The sequence below is a fragment of the Petromyzon marinus genome, chromosome 79 (genome assembly GCF_048934315.1).
Source record: "Petromyzon marinus isolate PM22_M1 ecotype Great Lakes invasive population chromosome 79, UKy_Petmar_22M1.pri1.0, whole genome shotgun sequence".
Classification (NCBI taxonomy): domain Eukaryota; kingdom Metazoa; phylum Chordata; class Hyperoartia; order Petromyzontiformes; family Petromyzontidae; genus Petromyzon; species Petromyzon marinus.
The window spans coordinates 24,265,208-24,283,626 of record NC_133745.1 but is presented as its reverse complement, the minus strand read 5'-3'; the positions used below and the strand labels follow the sequence as shown (position 1 = coordinate 24,283,626).

Here is an 18,419-nt window from a genome sequence, read left to right as displayed (position 1 = left end):
CCACGAAGAATGGGGGCGCCTCCAGGTTGAGGACGCTTCCCTGCTTAAATTGCGATGCGGAGTCAGAGAGACTGATGGGGGCGAGGATCGATGGGGTGTCGCCTCTTTCATTCGCAGAGGTGGATTGCTCATGCATTGGGACGGAGAGATGCGATGTTCCAACATTGTTGTGCCCACCGCCCTGCGGGGTAAGGTCATTTGGGCGGTGCACGAGCGTCTGTTGCACTTGGGTGTGCATAAACTAGCATTGGCCACACGTAAGTCGGATTTCTTCTGGCCTGGCATGGCTGAGGATGCTGCTAATTTGTTGAAGGGGTGTGTGCAGTACACGCGGTAGAAGCCGCTCGTGGGAATAAATATTTTCTGGTGGGAGTCGAGTATTTCTCATGATGGCCTGTGGCCTGGCCGCTTCCCAAACAGTTGGCGGCAAAGATCACTGAGGCATTCCTCAATGGCTATGTAATTGTAGTGGCATGGTTGAACATGATCGCCACTAATCATAGCCGGCAGTACTAGCTTGTGTCAGTAGGGAGCAGAGGGGAGGCTGAACCTGCTGGATTAATGATGACGGGCCGTTGGCCAAGGCAATCCCTGGGGGAGCATCGTGACCAACGGTCGGGACCCCAGATCCCGGGAAGGGGGCTGGGGAGATGATGTCATTCTCCAGACCCTCGGAGACGGTCCTAGAAGGAAGGCGTGGCCAGGGGCGGAGTGAGCCAGGAGCCTATATATAAGTCAGGTCCCTGAGCGGTCCCAGCAGTTGTTGTCCGGCCGAAGACTGAAGAGCATCCTGGAGCCCTGAAGAGTAGAGCCCAATGGGCAGAGCCGAACCCCTGGCTAGGGTCGGCTCGAGCTTGTACCAGTGAAAGCTCCAGCTGATAACCAGTGAAGACTCAAGCGAAGACTCAAGCCCCAGCAGTATAGATGTCGTGATAGCCAGTGAGAGGCAAGCTAGTCTGGAGGGACTACCTCCATAGAGTATCGGGTGAAAGGGGCCATTACCCCATTGTGTAATAACCTGTTAATGTTATAATAAATGTGTTGCCTCAGAGTAAGCTTCCTCCAGTTTATTACCCACTACATAATGGACAAGAGTGCTCCCGAACGTCTTCTGAACAATCAGGGCAAAACATTTTCTTCAAAATTATTGCAAGAGGTGTGCGTTAGTTGTGAACCAAGAAAGTACGCATGTCACCGCACAATCCGCAGATGGATGGTATGGTTGAGGTGGCTGCACAGAACTCTGACCTCCATGTTGAGTCATCAGGTCAGCGAGAACACGACCCCCTGATTCATGTTCAGTTACAAGCCGCACCCAACAAGGCTAAATCTTAAATCTCTGACTCCGTGTGCTGTACCCTTCAAAAGCTTTCAGAAGTGCGGGAGACTTCCAGGGTAAATTCTGATTCGTGCCGATTGGCCAATGAATGGCTGAGGGGCTTCCGTACTTCAAAAACATGAATGGGCACCTGGGGACAGAGCTTGGTTGCACTGTCCACAGGTACCGGTGGGTACATCGCCCAAATTGCTCAAACCCTGGAGAGGGCTGGTTGATGTGATTCGGGTCATTCGACCGCAGTGTGTCCAGATCCGCTTGGGGCGGCGGAGTTGATTTGTACACTCCTCTTGCCCTAAGCCCTTTATTGCTCCCTGTGAGTTTGTTCCATCTCCACACTGTGGGCGCCGAGGGACAGATGTGTCCGGCGAGCTGGCATGTGTGCACGTTGAGGTTGGTCCTCAGCGGAGTCGTGTGCTTCCTCCCTCAGGTGCCGCGCGCCTGATGTCCCCCGAGCCGCCGCCTGCGCTGTCTTCACTTGATTCGAGAGAGGAGAACCCGTCGACCCGGCCTACTGCTCTTCGTGAGGAGCCGGATTCGACTGGACAGTTGCATATTCCCCCTGGGACCTCCAGGGAGAGTGAGCCCACCTCCACTGGAGGCCCAGCCACGAGGACTCGCTCAAAAACTCTTCGGATTTTGTGACACCCATGCACACACACTCCCACACCATCAGTTGCTTGTCACACTCAGTAGGCCATATCGGTTATTGGCTGAACCTAGCCTTTGTTGTGCTTATGGGTATTGTTACACGGTGAGGATGGGAGTTGTTGGTGATGGAGGGGATTCCGTGCATTCGCGTTTTATATTTTCTCGTGTTGTTCTGTACATTTGCAGCTAGTGTATATATTGTATAGGTGGGCTTGGTTATTTATATGCTATTTGTTATTGTTATTGAGGCACACATAGCGTTTAGTCACTTTTACTCGCTTTTTTCACCTTATTCACTTAAGCAACCATTGCAAAGATGTTCTAAATCATACCAAACATTAAACTAATTTTCAATGGTATTTATCCAAATAGTGATATACCAAACTTTCATAGAAGCTTATTTCACTTCACACCTACATTTGTAAACTCCCCCCCCGCCCCGTGCCGGTCCTCTACGTTCCAATTCACACCCCCTCCCCCCCTCCGTGCCGGTCCTCTTGTGCGTTACGGTCATTTTATGCTAATTCCTTTGTCAAAGCATTTTGTTTCCTCCCACACAGCTTAAAAGGACGCGACCTGGGATGGACTTTCTTCACTCCAACGCTGTCCTCATGACAGTACGGTCCCCTTCACCTGATGAAGGCCACTTGTGTTGTGGAAGAAACGTCATGATTTTTGTTGTTTTATTTTTTACCTACGTGACTTTACCGAATAGAACCAAAGAGTATGGATCCTTGCAGTCACGAAAGCTTCAAATCTAGAACTTATTCACTTGGTTAGTTTTAAGGGGGAGTTGACAGCCAGGACGGCTGAATGCTACGAATGGGGGGGGGGGGGGTAATGTAGTGACATCGGGAATGCCACTGTGTAGTGCCGGCCTGAGAGGCACGGCGTGCGATGTAATTACATCACCGACACCCCATATATGTGGGTGTAGTACCCACCCTAGTGGGGCTTGGTGAGCGCTGAGTCATGGCGCTGAGTGGCACCACGTGTGGCGTGCAGTGCTGTTCTCTATAGGAGGGGTGTGAAAGTGTCAACCATGAATGAGGTTAATGTGGGCCATTGCACTCTGGTTGACCCTGGAAGGTACATGACGGGTAAAGTCTACACAGGGGCCCCAAGTTGGGGCTAGTGGGTAGTCACGTATCAGGGCGAGATCTTGCAATAGGAATCGAGAAGGTAGTCGTGGCCAAGGGCAGAGCCGGCCACGACTGGTGAGCATATAAACCGGGTCCCCAGAGGGACCGGGGTTCAGCTTTGCTGTTGTCTTCTGAAAGATCTACATTCAACGTCCGTGAAGAGTCACCAACACATGGGCAGGACTCAAGCTGGAGTCCTGCTCATTGTAGCTATCCCAGAGTGTTAGCGCAGATAGCCTGGTGGTCCACCACCATAGGTTGTTATCTGGTAAAAGGGAAGTTACCCCTTCGTGTTGGTATAAATAAATTTGTTGCCTCCAAAGAGTATGTTTGCGACTCAATTGAACCGACTACACAATGGTGCAAAGGTCAGTAAAGTGACCGAGGCCACCAGGGGCTGTACCAGTATACCACATCAGATTAACAAGGGGCTCAGTGGTGGCAACAAGTTATCCCCTTCGCCTGGAATGCAGGAGGTCGTGGGTTCGATTCCAACCCCGACGCCTGGATATTTGGAGTTTGCATATTCTCCCCGTGGTGGCGTGGGTTTTTCTCTGGATCCTCGAGTTTTTTTCCCTCCACATTTAGAAATATGCGTTTACAGTATTTGGCTGCTACAAATTTCCACGTGATAAGCCACTTCGTTGAGCTACGATTTGTGGCCAGGTTGCTTTTGAAAAACAGCTATATAGCTCAGTGGACCTTACTTGGTACAATAAAATAAAAATCTGCCGATTCCTGGAGTTATACTATAGGAAGGCCTGGGTACCCAAGGGACCAGGTTACAGCATCTGTCAGTTCAATGAAAAATCTAATAGCTTAGTGAACTTTGCCTGGTTCATAAAATATTTTGTTAGTGTTTAACCTCACGTGACAAACAATAAATCCAACAAACACACCCAGTGCTGAAATGCACTGAAAAACAGTAAATGTACCAGAATGAAGCAGTACACATCTTGTCAAGTTGTATTTATGCAACAAAGAAAACTAAAGAAAAATAACCAAATCCACATTAGATGTGGATGTGATCATAAAGTAAAGCACTTCTGGATAATGGGCACCCTATGCCCTGTCGGTCGTGTTGATTTTTTACCATATTTCACCATGCTGACTAGTGCGGGTTGGTGAAGCGAGGGGGGCAGAACTGATTCATTTGTCACTCGCCTCTGGATTTAGTCCATGGGTGTGTAGTGATGTGCGCTAAACACTGTGCAATTGGACGACCCCACATGCCCTGGGCACCCTTTCGCATGAGATATTCAAACTCAATCTATTTTGCAGGTGAAATATTTCTGAAATAAAAATGCAATTAAGGAAAACAGAGAAACTGCCATGACACGGTGCACAGGTGTGAATTAATATATTATAATAATCAGTCACACGACTGACCATACAAGGCAAGCACACCATGGTGGTGTTTCCCAGCGCCTATCTCGTGACTCGGTATGGGAATCGCTGCGGCGGTGTCCGCTTGTGCAGCTCCATGCGACCCACAGCAGACGCGCGCTCCCTACAGAGGATCCACGGTCGTGCGTCGTCTACACCTACAGCACGAGCTCCAACACAAACATCCCCCATGGAGCTCCACAGACTGGTGGGGCAAGTGCTGTTATTGAGCTCCTATGAAGGCTGGCATAGTACACGAAATGGTAAGTGGTCAGAACCACGCCGGACCGCCTTTGTCTCCCCAATGTGTGATGTTTACACACCGCCCCAGATACTAATTTGCGTTACACACACATTTACCTCCCTATCCCCCACCGCACACACACTCACACACTACACCGTTTTCCACACACACACATTTAAGCACCAATCAAAAATCCCCCGTGTATCCTACACAGGTGGTTTATATTCTGGACCACACCACCCACCGTCCCCCATGCACCACGAACTCCCCACACTCACCCACGCTGTGAAGTGTCGAGTCGCCCCGCGTCTCTCGCCCCTGACGCGGCCCAGTTCCCCGTGTAGCCTCCTCTCCCGTGCTCTCAGCCTCTGGCCCTGACGCAGCAGAAAGGAGAGGGGTGGAGGGGTGACGGGAGGAGTGAAAGGAGCGTTGAGGGGAGGGTTGGGGGGAGGATCGGTGGGAGGGGTGGGGTGGGTGGGGTGGGGTGGGTGGGTGGGGTGGGGTGGGTGGGTGAGGTGATGGGTGGGGATGGGTGGGGATGGGTGGGTGGGGTGGGGTGGGTGGGGTGGGTGGGGTGCCCCTTGCTTTCTTCCGCCCCTCCCCCCACCTCTACTACTTATTTTAAGCCTCTGTCTGTTCATCCCTCCGGCCCCTTTTTTCTTGCTTCTCTGTCCGTCTTTCCTCTTCTTACCTCTTGTGTCCCTGTATATGTATTTCTGCTATCTTATACCTCGTATTTGTTCACTCTGTCTATGCTGGTATGTTCAACCCAGAGGATGAACACGAAATTTAGCACTCTTCTGAAATTCGTGGTCTGCCAGGCAGGTGTCTAACTGTGTCGTTGGCCGACTGGTTTTGCATCACGTAAATTTTTCTTAGGTTTTTTGAATTCTCGTCTCTCATCTTCTTGTTGTATTTACCTCCGTGCAGTTTAACGCTCTCTATGTGTTGCGCTGATGTCACCCTATGTGCTATTTGTTTTTACACCTGATGAAGATCGCTTGTGTTGCGGTCGAAACGTCGTGATTGATTTATTTTAATATAATTTTATGGTATTTCTACATACGTGACTTTACCGAAAAAACCAATGAGTTAATCAATGGTTCTCTGTGTGAGTGAGTCTATGTGTCTCCATGTGAGTGAGCCTATGGCTCTGTGTCAGTGAGACTTTGGCTCTCTGTGTGAGTGTACTCTGTGAGTGAGTCTATGGCTCTCTGTGGGAGTAAGTGGGTCTCTAAGGCCACAACCATCTTGCCCCCTGCCCAGTGCGTCCACCTGGTTGAGCTGCAGGAGTCTATTGTCCACCGCTCCAGACCGCACAGATATCCGACATCCACCTCCAGCACAGACACCAGCAGATTCTTAAACCTGGTTGTGGAAGTAAGGACACGAGAGGGGTAATAGTCAACCACCATTACCACCATCAATACCACCATTACAACCACCAAAATCACCGCTATCGTTAACACCACCATCAATATCACCACCTCCACCACAACGATCACTATCAAAATCACAATACTCTTTGGTTCTTTAGGTAAAGTCACGTAGGTAGAAAAGATAATAGATCACGACGTTTCGATCGGAACACAAGCAACCATCATCAGGTGAAAAAATATAGCGAGAAAGCTGCTGAAACACGAAGTTATATTGGCTTGAGATAAGCTCAGCCCAAGGGTAAGTGGGCGGGGCTAGAGGTAGAATTTGCATGTAAATACAACACCACATCGTGGAAAAGGAAAGAGAGACACAGACACCGAGAGACATCCACACACAGAGAGAGGCACACACAGAGACACACGAGAGACGCATATAGAGAAAAACACACCGGCAGAGAGAGACAACCACACAGGTAGATGCAGAGAAAGATAGACACAGAGAGAATTACATAATTGCCCATGAATTACTATGGTGTGACAATGCCAATTACCAATGTCAAAGGGAACATCAATGAATGGTAAATGTGGGGTAATATCCCCAGAAGAGCATGTAGACTACATTAAAAAATAAAATAATCAGGCAATATAATATCACATATGGGTTCAGTTTAAAGTTTACTTATGACAAATAATACTGAAATAATTGTGCTCCATAGATTATCTTAATGGTCAAGTTACATAACCATCACGGAATCACTTAAGCTGACCATTTAAAAAGACATTAATTGCAAGATGTTGAGCAAAGGAAATTGTTTGGAAGTTCATCTCACACTAAGTACATGTTACTATAAATCTAAATCTGCATAGTTCTCGATCAGCAAAGTCGCAAACATGTTTTACCACAAGCAAGGAGTTCGGTGTAAAGCTGTTAAGCAAATTAACCACTGCACACGGTTGTAAAGCTCTCTGCCTCAAAGACAGCACTCTACCAAGTGTCGCGACGCAGCTGCGGATGCCGCATGACAATAGGCGGAGTGAGTGAATCTAAGTAGACACTGACCCTGTCAAAGGGGATCCCATGTCTAGAGTATTTGTGGCTGGTGCTACACATTTCTAACGTGATTAGCCATTTAGCTGATCTATCATTTGTGGAAAGGTCGCTTCTGGAAAACAGCCACATAGCTCAGTGGGTCTCACCTGGTAAAATAAAAATAGTTTATAGAGTTCGTTCTGCCTCAACGCGTGTTTTCATAACGCCATTTGGATATGGCACGATGGATGTAATAGGGAACACGTTTTATAACGCAGATGCTAAATGGATATAACGCGATTGAGTCAACAGAACCACGTCGCGCGAGTAGGAATGTGCGGTTGTACGGCTGCCTGGGCACAGCGTCACACGAGGCATTGGGATGCTGCTGCATGCTTCCTGATGCTCCCCACGCGCCTCAGTCTTTGTTCAGCCGACACACGCATCTCACGCTGTTATCACGGACTGTGCTTTACCCTGTATTAGTCATTGTAACGAGGGAGTTTACACAACGCGGTGTTATTCAGCAACGCAACTGCCGCGTTATAGAACACTGCAGTAAATATTGTCGCGGTGTGGAAGGAGCTATGAACGTCATCTTGTGGCATGGAAAGGCATCGCAGCCCTAGGGAGCAGCCAGAGACAAAGCCTGCACGCACGGCAAAGTTGTGATTGACCCGGGGACTATTAGCAAGTGACACGTATGGACTAATGGTTACTCTAAATGACGATGTTGACGATGGTTATAACGTGCTACAAATATGCAAAACGCACATCGCATTAGCTCTGACAAATAGCGGACTTTAAAGTTATCGTTTACAATGGTTAATTTGTATATCATGCCAAGTGAGTAATTTGCGTGTGGACCCTGACAGCGGCACTCAATGTCCAACTCTTGCGAATGCTCTCAGGGGATCTTTACCGTGCGCTGCGTTCACTCACTCAGCCCCAATCTCCCTGTCGTGAACTCACCACTCACCCACTCACTCACCTCACCCTTCAACTCACTCACCCTCCTCACCTATTAATTCTCCTCATTAACTCACTCACCCTGCAATCCCCCCCTCCATCACCCGGCACTCACCGCCTGTCCGTGACCACCTCTCCCGTGCCTACAACCACAAACACCACCACCACCTCTCCCGTGCCTACAACCACAAACACCACCACCACCTCTCCCGTGCCTACAACCACAAACACCACCACCACCTCTCCCGTGCCTACAACCACAAACACCACCACCACCTCTCCCGTGCCTACAACCATAAACACCACCACCACCTCTCCCGTGCCTACAACCACAAACACCACCACCACCTCTCCCGTGCCTACAAACACAAACACCACCACCACCACCTCCTGCTGCTGCTGTCGCGGTCTCCGCGTGGCGCCGCGGGCCCAGGGGGAGGCCTCGCGGCCCAAGAGCGGCGCCACGGCACCCCCCCTCCCGCTCCTGGCCCCTCCCCCTCGTCCCTCCTGGCCCCTCCCCCTCGTCCTTCCTGGCCCCTCCCCCTCGTCCCTCCTGGCCCCTCCCCCTCGTCAATCCTCCTCCCGTTCGCGACGTGGAGTGAACTCAGCCCCGCCCCCCCCGCCCCCACCGCCCCCCCCCCCTGCGCGGCCCCGCTGTCCATTGCAAGAATGGCGGGAAGCGGTCGCGGGGCCTACCGCGCGCCGCCTCTCGCGTGATTGGATCGCTTCGCGTCACGTGGGGAAGGCGGAAGAAGAGTATGGGGGAGGAGCTGCGCGGTAAGGGGCGGGGCCGTGGAGTCACGTGGTGGGCAATGATTGCCAATAAGTGGGTAGGGATGGCTGTACGTCACATCCGGTGATATAGGACACGCCCCTTCGTGACGTGCCTCACCACTTCCTTCCGTCCCGCGTGCCGTCAACACGAGCTCAGCATGGCGCTGTTGACCGTTGGCGTTCCGCTGTTGGCCATGCTTGGGATGGAGATCTTCATTTATCTTCGTTTTAAGCTTTCCATCTCATACTTTTACCGCGAGACCACGACGCTGCAAACGGAGAGGATGGGCCTGCAGAATGTGGAGCTCTGTCAGAAGAACAAGACCATGGAAGTGGAGAAAGATGGTAAGCTACCATTTTCTTTGGTTCTTTCGGTAAAGTCACGTAGAATGAGAATAAAATAATAAATTGATAAAATAAAATAACACAATAATATTCTCACGACGTTTCGGCCACAATACAAGCGGCCTTCATCAGGTGAAGGGGACGAGGCTGTCTGGAGGACAGCGCTGGAGTGAGAAAGCCACGCTGAGATCGCGATCTTTAAGCTGTGTGAGAAGAAACAAAGCGCCTTGACAAAGGAATTAACATAATTTAGCATTGAAATGGCTGAGTGATTAGCTTGTGACTGGTCACAGAAAAGGCTATGTTAAAGTTAAAGCATACACATCCGCAAAGGCACCCCTTGACAAAGGAATTAGCGTAGAATTTAGCATTGAAATAGCTGAGTGATTAGCTTGTAACTGGTCACAGAAATAGCTATGTTAAAGTCAGAGCATATACATTCACCGAGTCACCTAGTACAAATCAAACAGGAGAATTTAGCATTGAAATAACTAGGCGAATTTAGCATTGATATAACTGAGTGATTAGCTTGTGACTGGTCACAGAAATGGCTATGTTGAAGTTAAGGCCTACACATCTGAGCTATTCACAGTAACTGGGTATACAATATATAATGAATACTATATACTGAACCAATAAAAAACACAAAAATTTAAATTACCTCAATGTTATCAATAAACTCTATATTCTCCAATCAGCTAAGCTACCAACAATAAGTCGTTATATATCACAATGCTATATGGCGAAAAATGGGTGGATTCTTACCCTCAACTTTAGCACCACGGATAGCTACGGGTCCCGTTCAGACGGACGAGTTCATCGATGGTCGGAACAGAGGAGGGGGAGAGAGACAGCTGCGAGGCGCTGTTATACTCCATGTTGTAAACCATACCATTAACCACGGTTAAGCTATCCGTGTTGCTAAAGTTGAGGGTAAGAATCCACCCATTTTTCGCCATATAGCATTGTGATATATAACGACTTATTGTTGGTAGCTTAGCTGATTGGAGAATATAGAGTTTATTGATAACATTGAGGTAATTTATATTTTAGTATTTTTTTTGGTTCATGATATAGTATTCATTATATATTGTATTGTATACCCAGTTACAGTGAATAGCTCAGATGTGTAGGCCTTAACTTCAACAGCCATTTCTGTGACCAGTCACAAGCTAATCACTCAGTTATTTCAATGCTAAATTCGCCTAGTTCAATGCTAAATTCTCCTGTTTGATTTGTACTAGGTGCCTCGGTGAATGTATATGCTCTGACTTTAACATAGCTATTTCTGTGACCAGTTACAAGCTAATCATTCAGCTATTTCAATGCTAAATTCTATGCTAATTCCTTTGTCAAGGAGTGCCTCTGCGGATGTGTATACTTTAACTTAGCTATTTCAATGCTAAATTCTATGCTAATTCCTTTGTCAAGGGGTGCCTTTGCGGATGTGTATGCTTTAACTTTAATATAGCATTTTCTGTGACCAGTCACAAGCTAATCACTCAGCCATTTCAATGCTAAATTAAATGCTAATTCCTTTGTCAGGCGCTTTGTTTCTTCTCACACAGCTTAAAGGTCGTGATCTCAGCGTGGCTTTCTCACTCCAGCGCTGTCCTCCAGACAGTCTCGTTCCCTTCACCTGATGAAGGCCGCTTGTATTGTGGCCGAAACATTGTGAGAATATTATTGTGTTATTTTATTTTATCAATTTATTATTTTATTCTCATTCTACGTGACTTTACCGAAAGAACCAAAGAAGATGAATCCTTGCAGTCACGAAAACTTTAAATCGAAATTTAAGCTACCATTCTTAGATGTTCTGTTTGAGAGGAGACCTGATGGCTCATTGGGGCATTCTGTCTACAGGAAACCCACCCACACAGATTCCTACTTGAAACCTGATTCCCACCACCACCCAGCCCAAAAGAATTCTCTCATCAAAACTTCATACCATAGGGCTCATTGCATTTCGGACCAAAACCACCTGACCAGTGAATTAAAACATGTACACCTGGCCCTCAAAAGGAATGGTTACTCTGACCGTACCATCCGCCAAGCTGTTTCTCCCTCCATACAGAAACAACCACTTGATACTCCGGCCAAAACCATCACACTACCATATATAGCAGGCGTTACTAAAAAGATTTCCAAAATTCTAAACAAACACAAGATCCAGGTCCGGTTCAATACAGTACACAAAATTCGTGATCTGATCCCATCCGTGAAGGATGGCATTCCTGACTTACAGTACCCTGGGGTTTACAAATTGAGTTGTACCTGCGGTGATTGCTATATCGGGGAGACAAAGCGACATGTCTCTGACCGAATTCGCGAGCACAAATCAGATTTGAAACACAGCAAAACGAATTCTTTGCTGATCACTGTTACAACCATGTGGGTGATCACGATATAATTTTCTCCGATACCAAGGTTCTTTGCAAACCCACGGGTTTTTATCAGAGATTTGTTCACGAGGCAATTCAGATCTACAAACACAGACACAATTTCAACCGAGAAGTTGGTTTCAAATTAAGCAACCATTGGAAAGATATTCATATTCTTAGTTTTTTCGGTAAAGTCACGTTGAAGAGAAACAACAAAATAACAAAATATATATAAAACAATAAAAAATTCTCACGACGTTTCGACCATAACTCAAACGGTCATCATCAGGTGTGTCGGTTTGCATAAATTTATTTTGAAAACGGCATGTTTATTTATTTATATATATAAAAATAACGTTTGCGTCAGGCGCAACGATGGCAGTTTGCCAGGACTAGTCCATCTATTTTTTGAAAAGAGGAGGGGGGAGACGAAATTTGTTTTTATGTATGCTGTCTGAAAGGCACTGTAAGCGTGAACAATCAATCAAGAACTGAAATGATTTATCAAATCTTTCCAATGATTGCTAAGATAGAATCCATCTTCTCGGTTGAAATTGTCTCTGTGTTTGTATATGTGGATAGCCTCATGAACGAATCTCTCATGGAAGCCAGATGGCTTACAAAGAACCTCCGTCTTGGAAAAGTCAATGGCATGTGAGCCTACTGAATTAGAACAATGATCTGCTACGGCCGAGGTGTTGGTCCTACCGTGTTTAAGGTCTGCTTTATGTTCACGAATGCGGTCCGAGATATGGCGTATTTCCCTGTCCCCAGACGACCTGCTTGTCAGTTTTGATGTAGTTTCCTTATTCACCAAGGTTCCTGTACCTGACACCATTGCAATCATTGAAGACTTGGTTCATCAAGGACTAAACACTGAGGTACCCCCCCTGGTGAGACACTGTTTAACCAATACATACTTCACTTGGAATGGAACTTTCTACAAACAAACTGAGGGCACCCCAATGGGCTCCCCCCTTTCTCCAGTTATAGCTAACATTTTCATGGAGAAATTTGAGACTGACGCCATCCAGACTGCCACTCTGCGCCCAACCTTATGGAAGAGGTACGTGGATGACACTTTTGTCATCTGGCCACATGGCCGGCCTGCTCTAGACCAATTCTTCGACCACATCAATTCCATACACCCAGCCATCAGATTTACCATGGAAGTCGAAATAGATGGCAAGATACCTTTTTTGGATGTCCTAATTAAAAAGAGACCTGATGGTTCAATGAGCCACTCTGTCTACAGGAAAGCTACCCATACGGATGCTTATCTGAAACCGGATTCCCACCACCATCCATCACAGAAGAATTCTCTCATCAAGACTCTGTATCATAGAGCCCAATGCATATCCGACCAGGAACACATAAGCAGTGAACTCAAGCACGTACACCAAGCTCTTAGGGCTAATGGTTACTCCGACTATACAATCCGCAAAGCTATCACTCAAACCATGAAGAAGAACCCTCTTGAGGAGCCTTTCAAAACCATCACTTTACCCTACATTGCTGGGATCACAAAAAAGATCTCCAAAATCTTGAATAAACACAAGATCCAGGTCCGTTTCAACACATTACATAAAATCCGTGATCTGGTTCCGTCTGTAAAAGATGTGATTCCGGACATACAATACCCTGGTGTCTACAAACTAAGTTGCCTCTGTGGTAGTAGTTACATTGGAGAAACCAAACGCCATATCTCGGACCGCATTCGTGAACATAAAGCAGACCTTAAACACGGTAGGACCAACACCTCGGCCGTAGCAGATCATTGTTCTAATTCAGTAGGCTCACATGCCATTGACTTTTCCAAGACGGAGGTTCTTTGTAAGCCATCTGGCTTCCATGAGAGATTCGTTCATGAGGCTATCCACATATACAAACACAGAGACAATTTCAACCGAGAAGATGGATTCTATCTTAGCAATCATTGGAAAGATTTGATAAATCATTTCAGTTCTTGATTGATTGTTCACGCTTACAGTGCCTTTCAGACAGCATACATAAAAACAAATTTCGTCTCCCCCCTCCTCTTTTCAAAAAATAGATGGACTAGTCCTGGCAAACTGCCATCGTTGCGCGTGACGCAAACGTTATTTATATATATATAAATAAATAAACATGCCGTTTTCAAAATAAATTTATGCAAACCGACACACCTGATGATGACCGTTTGAGTTATGGTCGAAACGTCGTGAGAATTTTTTATTGTTTTATATATATTTTGTTATTTTGTTGTTTCTCTTCAACGTGACTTTACCGAAAAAACTAAGAATATGAATTACTGCAGTCACGAAAGCTTTAAATCAAAATTCATTGGAAAGATGTTCTAAATCGAACTAAACATAAACTCATTTCTGTGGTACAGTATATTTTTCAAGTAGTGGTACCCCAAACTTTCGCAGCTCTCAGCTCCCCCCCCCTCCCGCTCCTGGCCCCTCCCCCTCGTCCCTCCTGGCCCCTCCCCCTCGTCCCTCCTGGCCCCTCCCCCTCGTCCCTCCTCCCGACTCGCGACGTGGAGTGAACTTGCCCCCGCGCCCCGCGCCCCACCCTGAGCGGCCCCGCCACCCATTGCAAGAATGGCGGGAAGCGGACGCGGGGCCGACCGCGCGCCGCCTCTCGCGTGATTGGCTCGCGTCACGTGGGGAAGGCGGAAGAAGAGTATGGGGGAGGAGCTGTGTGGTTAGGGGCAGGGCCGTGGAGTCACGTGGTGGGCAATGATTGACAATAAGTGGGCAGAGATGGCTGTTACGTCATAGTGTACGTCACATCCGGTAATGACGTCACGATAAATAACACGCCCCTTCGTGACGTGTCTCACACTTGCTTCTGTCCCGCGTGCCGTCAACTCGAACTGAGCATGGTGCTGCTGATCGTTGGCGTTCTGGTCTTGGCCATGCTTGGGATGGGGATATTCATATATCTTCTTTTTACGCTTTCCATTTCAGACTTTGACCATGAGACCACGACGCTGTCTACGGAGAGGATGGGCCTGCAGAATGTGGAGCTCTGTCAGAAGAGCAAGATGCTCCGTCTGGAGCTACAGCATCAGCTGGAGGAGTTCATGGAGAACCGAGAGACTCTCCAGAGAGAGATCAGGAGCCTGGTTCAACAGCTTAAAGAGCGCCAGTTGGAGCTGGAGCCCACGAGAGTGCCTTGCAGGGAGAGCAAGTCTCTGCATGCGGATTTTCTCCGAGACTGCAATGCAGCACAGCGGCAAATGTCGCTGCGCTGTGAAAACGAAGATCTCCGGAGGTCGCTGCACGCCCACCTGAGGAAGTTGAACTTCCTGAATCCGCAGAGAGGGCAGGAACAGTTTAGGCTGCGCGGGAAGCTGGTGCGTCACGAGGACATGTGGCATGGGGAAAAGAGGCTGCAAGAAGAGAACCTGCATCTCCGTAGCCAGCTGAAAGAGCTAATATGGACCGTGTCTCAAATGTACAATGATGCCACCACCACCGACGCCACTTCCACCGCCGCTGCCACAGCTTCCACCACCGCAACCGTTTCCACCACCACTTCTGCCACCACCACCAAGCCCAAGAAGATGAAGAGATTTAGCCATTGGTTCCGAAAATTGCTGAAGCGCAAGTCGGCCATTTAAAAATATTGGGGAAATTGTGAAAATGACACCACCCTAATTAAAACATTACTCAGAAAGACAAACATACCCCATAGAACATCAACAAAGTCATATATAAGACAAAATATCGTACATTTGCATGCAACACTCTAATAAATACTGTATTGTGAGCAAAACATAAAGTTACTTAAATGGAAAAAAAATCTGTTATTGTCACTTACCTTTAGTCCGGATGCCGGTCTGCTTGTCGGGAGGGGGCGTAATGAGTCCCTGCACACACGGGGGCGGTGGGAGGGGGGTGAACGTCCATACACACACACAACAGCGACAATCATCCGCTGTATAGCCTTACCAGAATGTTGGGGCAAGCGCCTATGAAGCTCTGAATGGCACACGGGGTGAATGGCCAGCACCCTGCCCGGCTGCCTCTCTTTATCTCTCCATACACGAGACTCACAGGCGTACATGCGTCCGTGCACACACGCACAACAACAACGCAACAACCGTCGTTCACCCCTAAGTGGCGGTGACATCACCACAGCACTTGTGCCATGCTCGGTGCATTTTGAGGCCACGTGAAGTGTCGAAGGCTGGCTGGCAGGAGGTCATGTAATAGACGCAGGTGCCATGGATTGACTTAGGAAGATGATGGGCAGATGCAACAGCCGTGCTCCCCACTGTGCCAAATTTATTTGTGTCAGTTGTTTGGCGCTCTGCTCGTTGTTTTGAGCCTCGCTCCTCTGCCCTATGCTGTTGCTGGAGGGCAACTGCCTCCACTTCCTCAGCAGCACCTTTCATGAACCTCCTCCACAGAAGCCGATCATGACACTGCTGATACCAGTCATCAATAAGTCCAATCAGCTCCACATCCTTCTGCACCACATCAGTCCATCTCTTCTCTACCCCGTACCACGCCCATTTAGCACCATCTATCCAGCCAAATTGAAGCTGCTTGGGGATGCCGTGACTGCATACGGACTGCATGACACAATCAACGCAGCCTCGCTTGCTGGAGGAGCCCACAGATGGGCATTTGTCCAGATATTCTAGGAATCTGTGAGCTTACAAAGTCCAGTCTGGTTAAACCCTGAATAGATCGTGGGCAAGCTAACCTTAATGTTCCTTTCGAGAGAGATAAGGAAGGGTATAACTGTGGCCGAGAAGACATGAAGATTTTTATGGAGTGACATGCCAGGTAGCTTCCACACTGTTGAGCAGTTGATGAAAATATAATGCTCGAATTATTTTAAATGAGACCTCGGCTCCCAAAACGGACTTGATCATCAGCACACTGCCCACTCCACTCTCTCCTCAGGTGCCCCAAATACATGAGGAATTGAGGAAGGGAGCATTTTTATGATGTAAAATACCCAGGGAGGTGATTTGTTTTCGTGGGGCTGATGGTAACGGCCCATATTTTAGTAGCATGCTTCATGTTTAGCTGTAGTGTCTCCAACTTCTCCTTAGAGTGGGCAGTAATCACCAGATCATTTGCATTCATAATATGGTTTAACAATAGAGAGCCATACCATGACCGGCTCAGGCATCGATCAGCCTCCCATTATATCTATACCAGATAAATTCTACTGGTACATCCATGGAAATCGTCTCAAACTACGTAGTCAAAGAAAATGTTCAGTCGTGTAGGGGGCAGAGGACATCCATGTCGCACATTACTCACACATTCTATCATCCCTTAGCTCCATTACGTCGATTTTTCATGAGACAGCAGTTGTCTTTCTATTGTTTATATATGCTTTATCGAAAGAAGAAAATAGTATGTTTGCTTTAATTACTGTAACTCTGTGTTTTATTTAGCTTTGGTAATTTGGGTGATCCAGGTCTCTCTTGCAAATGAGACTCATCCTGGTCGCTTTAGTTCTCGCCTTGTTCAACTCAATAAACTGGTACTCACTCCATTATGAACTCACCCACTTCCTTAAATCTATGACTCACGTAAATACTCCCTCTCTCTCCTCATGAGTCATATATTTACCTGATCACACAATCACCCGATCATTTACTGTGTCAACCTCACTCACGCACTTTTTCATGCTCTCAAGAATGACCCACCCATTCTATCACTACATAAATCATCATCCCCTTCCCTCATTGACCCACTGGTAAAATTAAAATACTCGACAGCACCAACACGTGAGATTGTACTCAGGCTTACACTCACATGTGTAAAGAAGCTCCTTTGCAGGTTCCATTTGATAGATGATTTATTTCACGATAACGTATTTACAACGCAAGAGTATGACTCACACGAACCTTCCCCCGTACAGTAACCTGTACCTGTTTCAACCCATCTCCACTGCCCCCACTATAAACTTTGCCATCCAAGAGAAGTGAAGTAGAAGACAATAGAGTCTGCTGAGAGAATCTACCGGGGAAAACTGCTGGAAGTTACCAGGGCGTGGCCGTGCGGGTATATAAGGGGGAGCATGGCCCGCAAATGGGGTGATGCCTTGGGGACTGAAGAACAACTGCAGGTGGACGACATCGGGGCCGACTGTTGGAAATCAACATGGTGGAAACCATCAAGAAAGACTGTTCGAGATTAATCTACTCTATTAGAAACCACCGGGACTGCAGATAGTCATAGCCTTGTGCAACGTGTGAGTCGTACTCTCACCTTGTAAATATGTTATCGTCGGGAATAAATCATCTAGAAAATGAAACCTGCGAAGGAGCTTCTTTACACATGTAAGAATGCAGGACATGCTTTATCAGCAGGCCGTTGTTTTTGTCTACAACAGACCTATGCACACGATCTTGAAAATTGTAATTTGATTAGGATTGTCACCTGCAACCCATTCTGAAATCGTCCAACTACCAAAACCCTTGTCTGCATTATACCTAAGACTTTTGACTTGTACATCTCGTAATTTTCAGACGACGGGTTGACCAACGTGGCAATGTTAATTTCTCATTTTATTGACAGTAAACAAAAAACATGGCATAGTTTTTTAATTTCCCTGTTAACTTGTACATACGAGTGGAACGGTGTCACAATGGTTTGTGCATTGCACTATGAATCAGTCCACTTGAGTTTGATTCTCGGTTATAGTTAACATCAAACAAACTGGCCATGAGCCTTTTCGTTATCAACCCACGTTGAGAAGCATGATGGCGTATGGTGAAACAATCTCCATGACTGATCCAGTATGGGAAGACTTCACCCATG

The 18,419-nt window shown here is 47.3% G+C and overlaps 2 protein-coding genes across 4 annotated transcripts in view; one reads left to right on the top strand and one right to left on the bottom strand.

The window, feature by feature from the left end:
- Positions 1–8,592, bottom strand: part of LOC142907491 (ribonuclease inhibitor-like) — a 37,590-nt gene extending 28,998 nt beyond the window's left edge. Inside the window, exons 1-3 of one of the 3 annotated variants that reach the window (XR_012931047.1) lie at positions 8,525–8,592; positions 6,035–6,127; positions 5,038–5,133 (exon numbers count right to left, since the gene is read on the bottom strand). The gene's annotated coding sequence lies outside the window, so the exon portion shown is untranslated. Of the gene's footprint in view, positions 1–5,037; positions 5,134–6,034; positions 6,128–8,524 lie in introns of those variants that run through there. The other 2 variants (XR_012931048.1, XM_076057066.1) reach the window with 2 other exon arrangements.
- Positions 8,593–9,033: 441 nt separating this feature from the next.
- On the top strand, positions 9,034–17,148 carry LOC142907488 (uncharacterized). Its single transcript, XM_076057060.1, has 2 exons — positions 9,034–9,256; positions 14,595–17,148. The coding sequence occupies exons 1-2, from the start codon at positions 9,070–9,072 to the stop codon at positions 15,248–15,250; spliced, it is 843 nt and encodes a 280-aa protein (XP_075913175.1). The 5' UTR covers positions 9,034–9,069; the 3' UTR covers positions 15,251–17,148.
- The last annotated feature ends 1,271 nt before the right edge of the window (positions 17,149–18,419 follow it).

Excerpts from the sequence above, each read along its gene's own strand:
- LOC142907488 (XM_076057060.1), top strand. The coding sequence starts at position 9,070 with ATGGCGCTGTTGACCGTTGGCGTTCCGCTGTTGGCCATGCTTGGGATG. Across the intron at positions 9,257-14,594 it reads CATGGAAGTGGAGAAAGATG|ACTTTGACCATGAGACCACG; the intron begins GTAAGCTACCAT and ends TTTCCATTTCAG.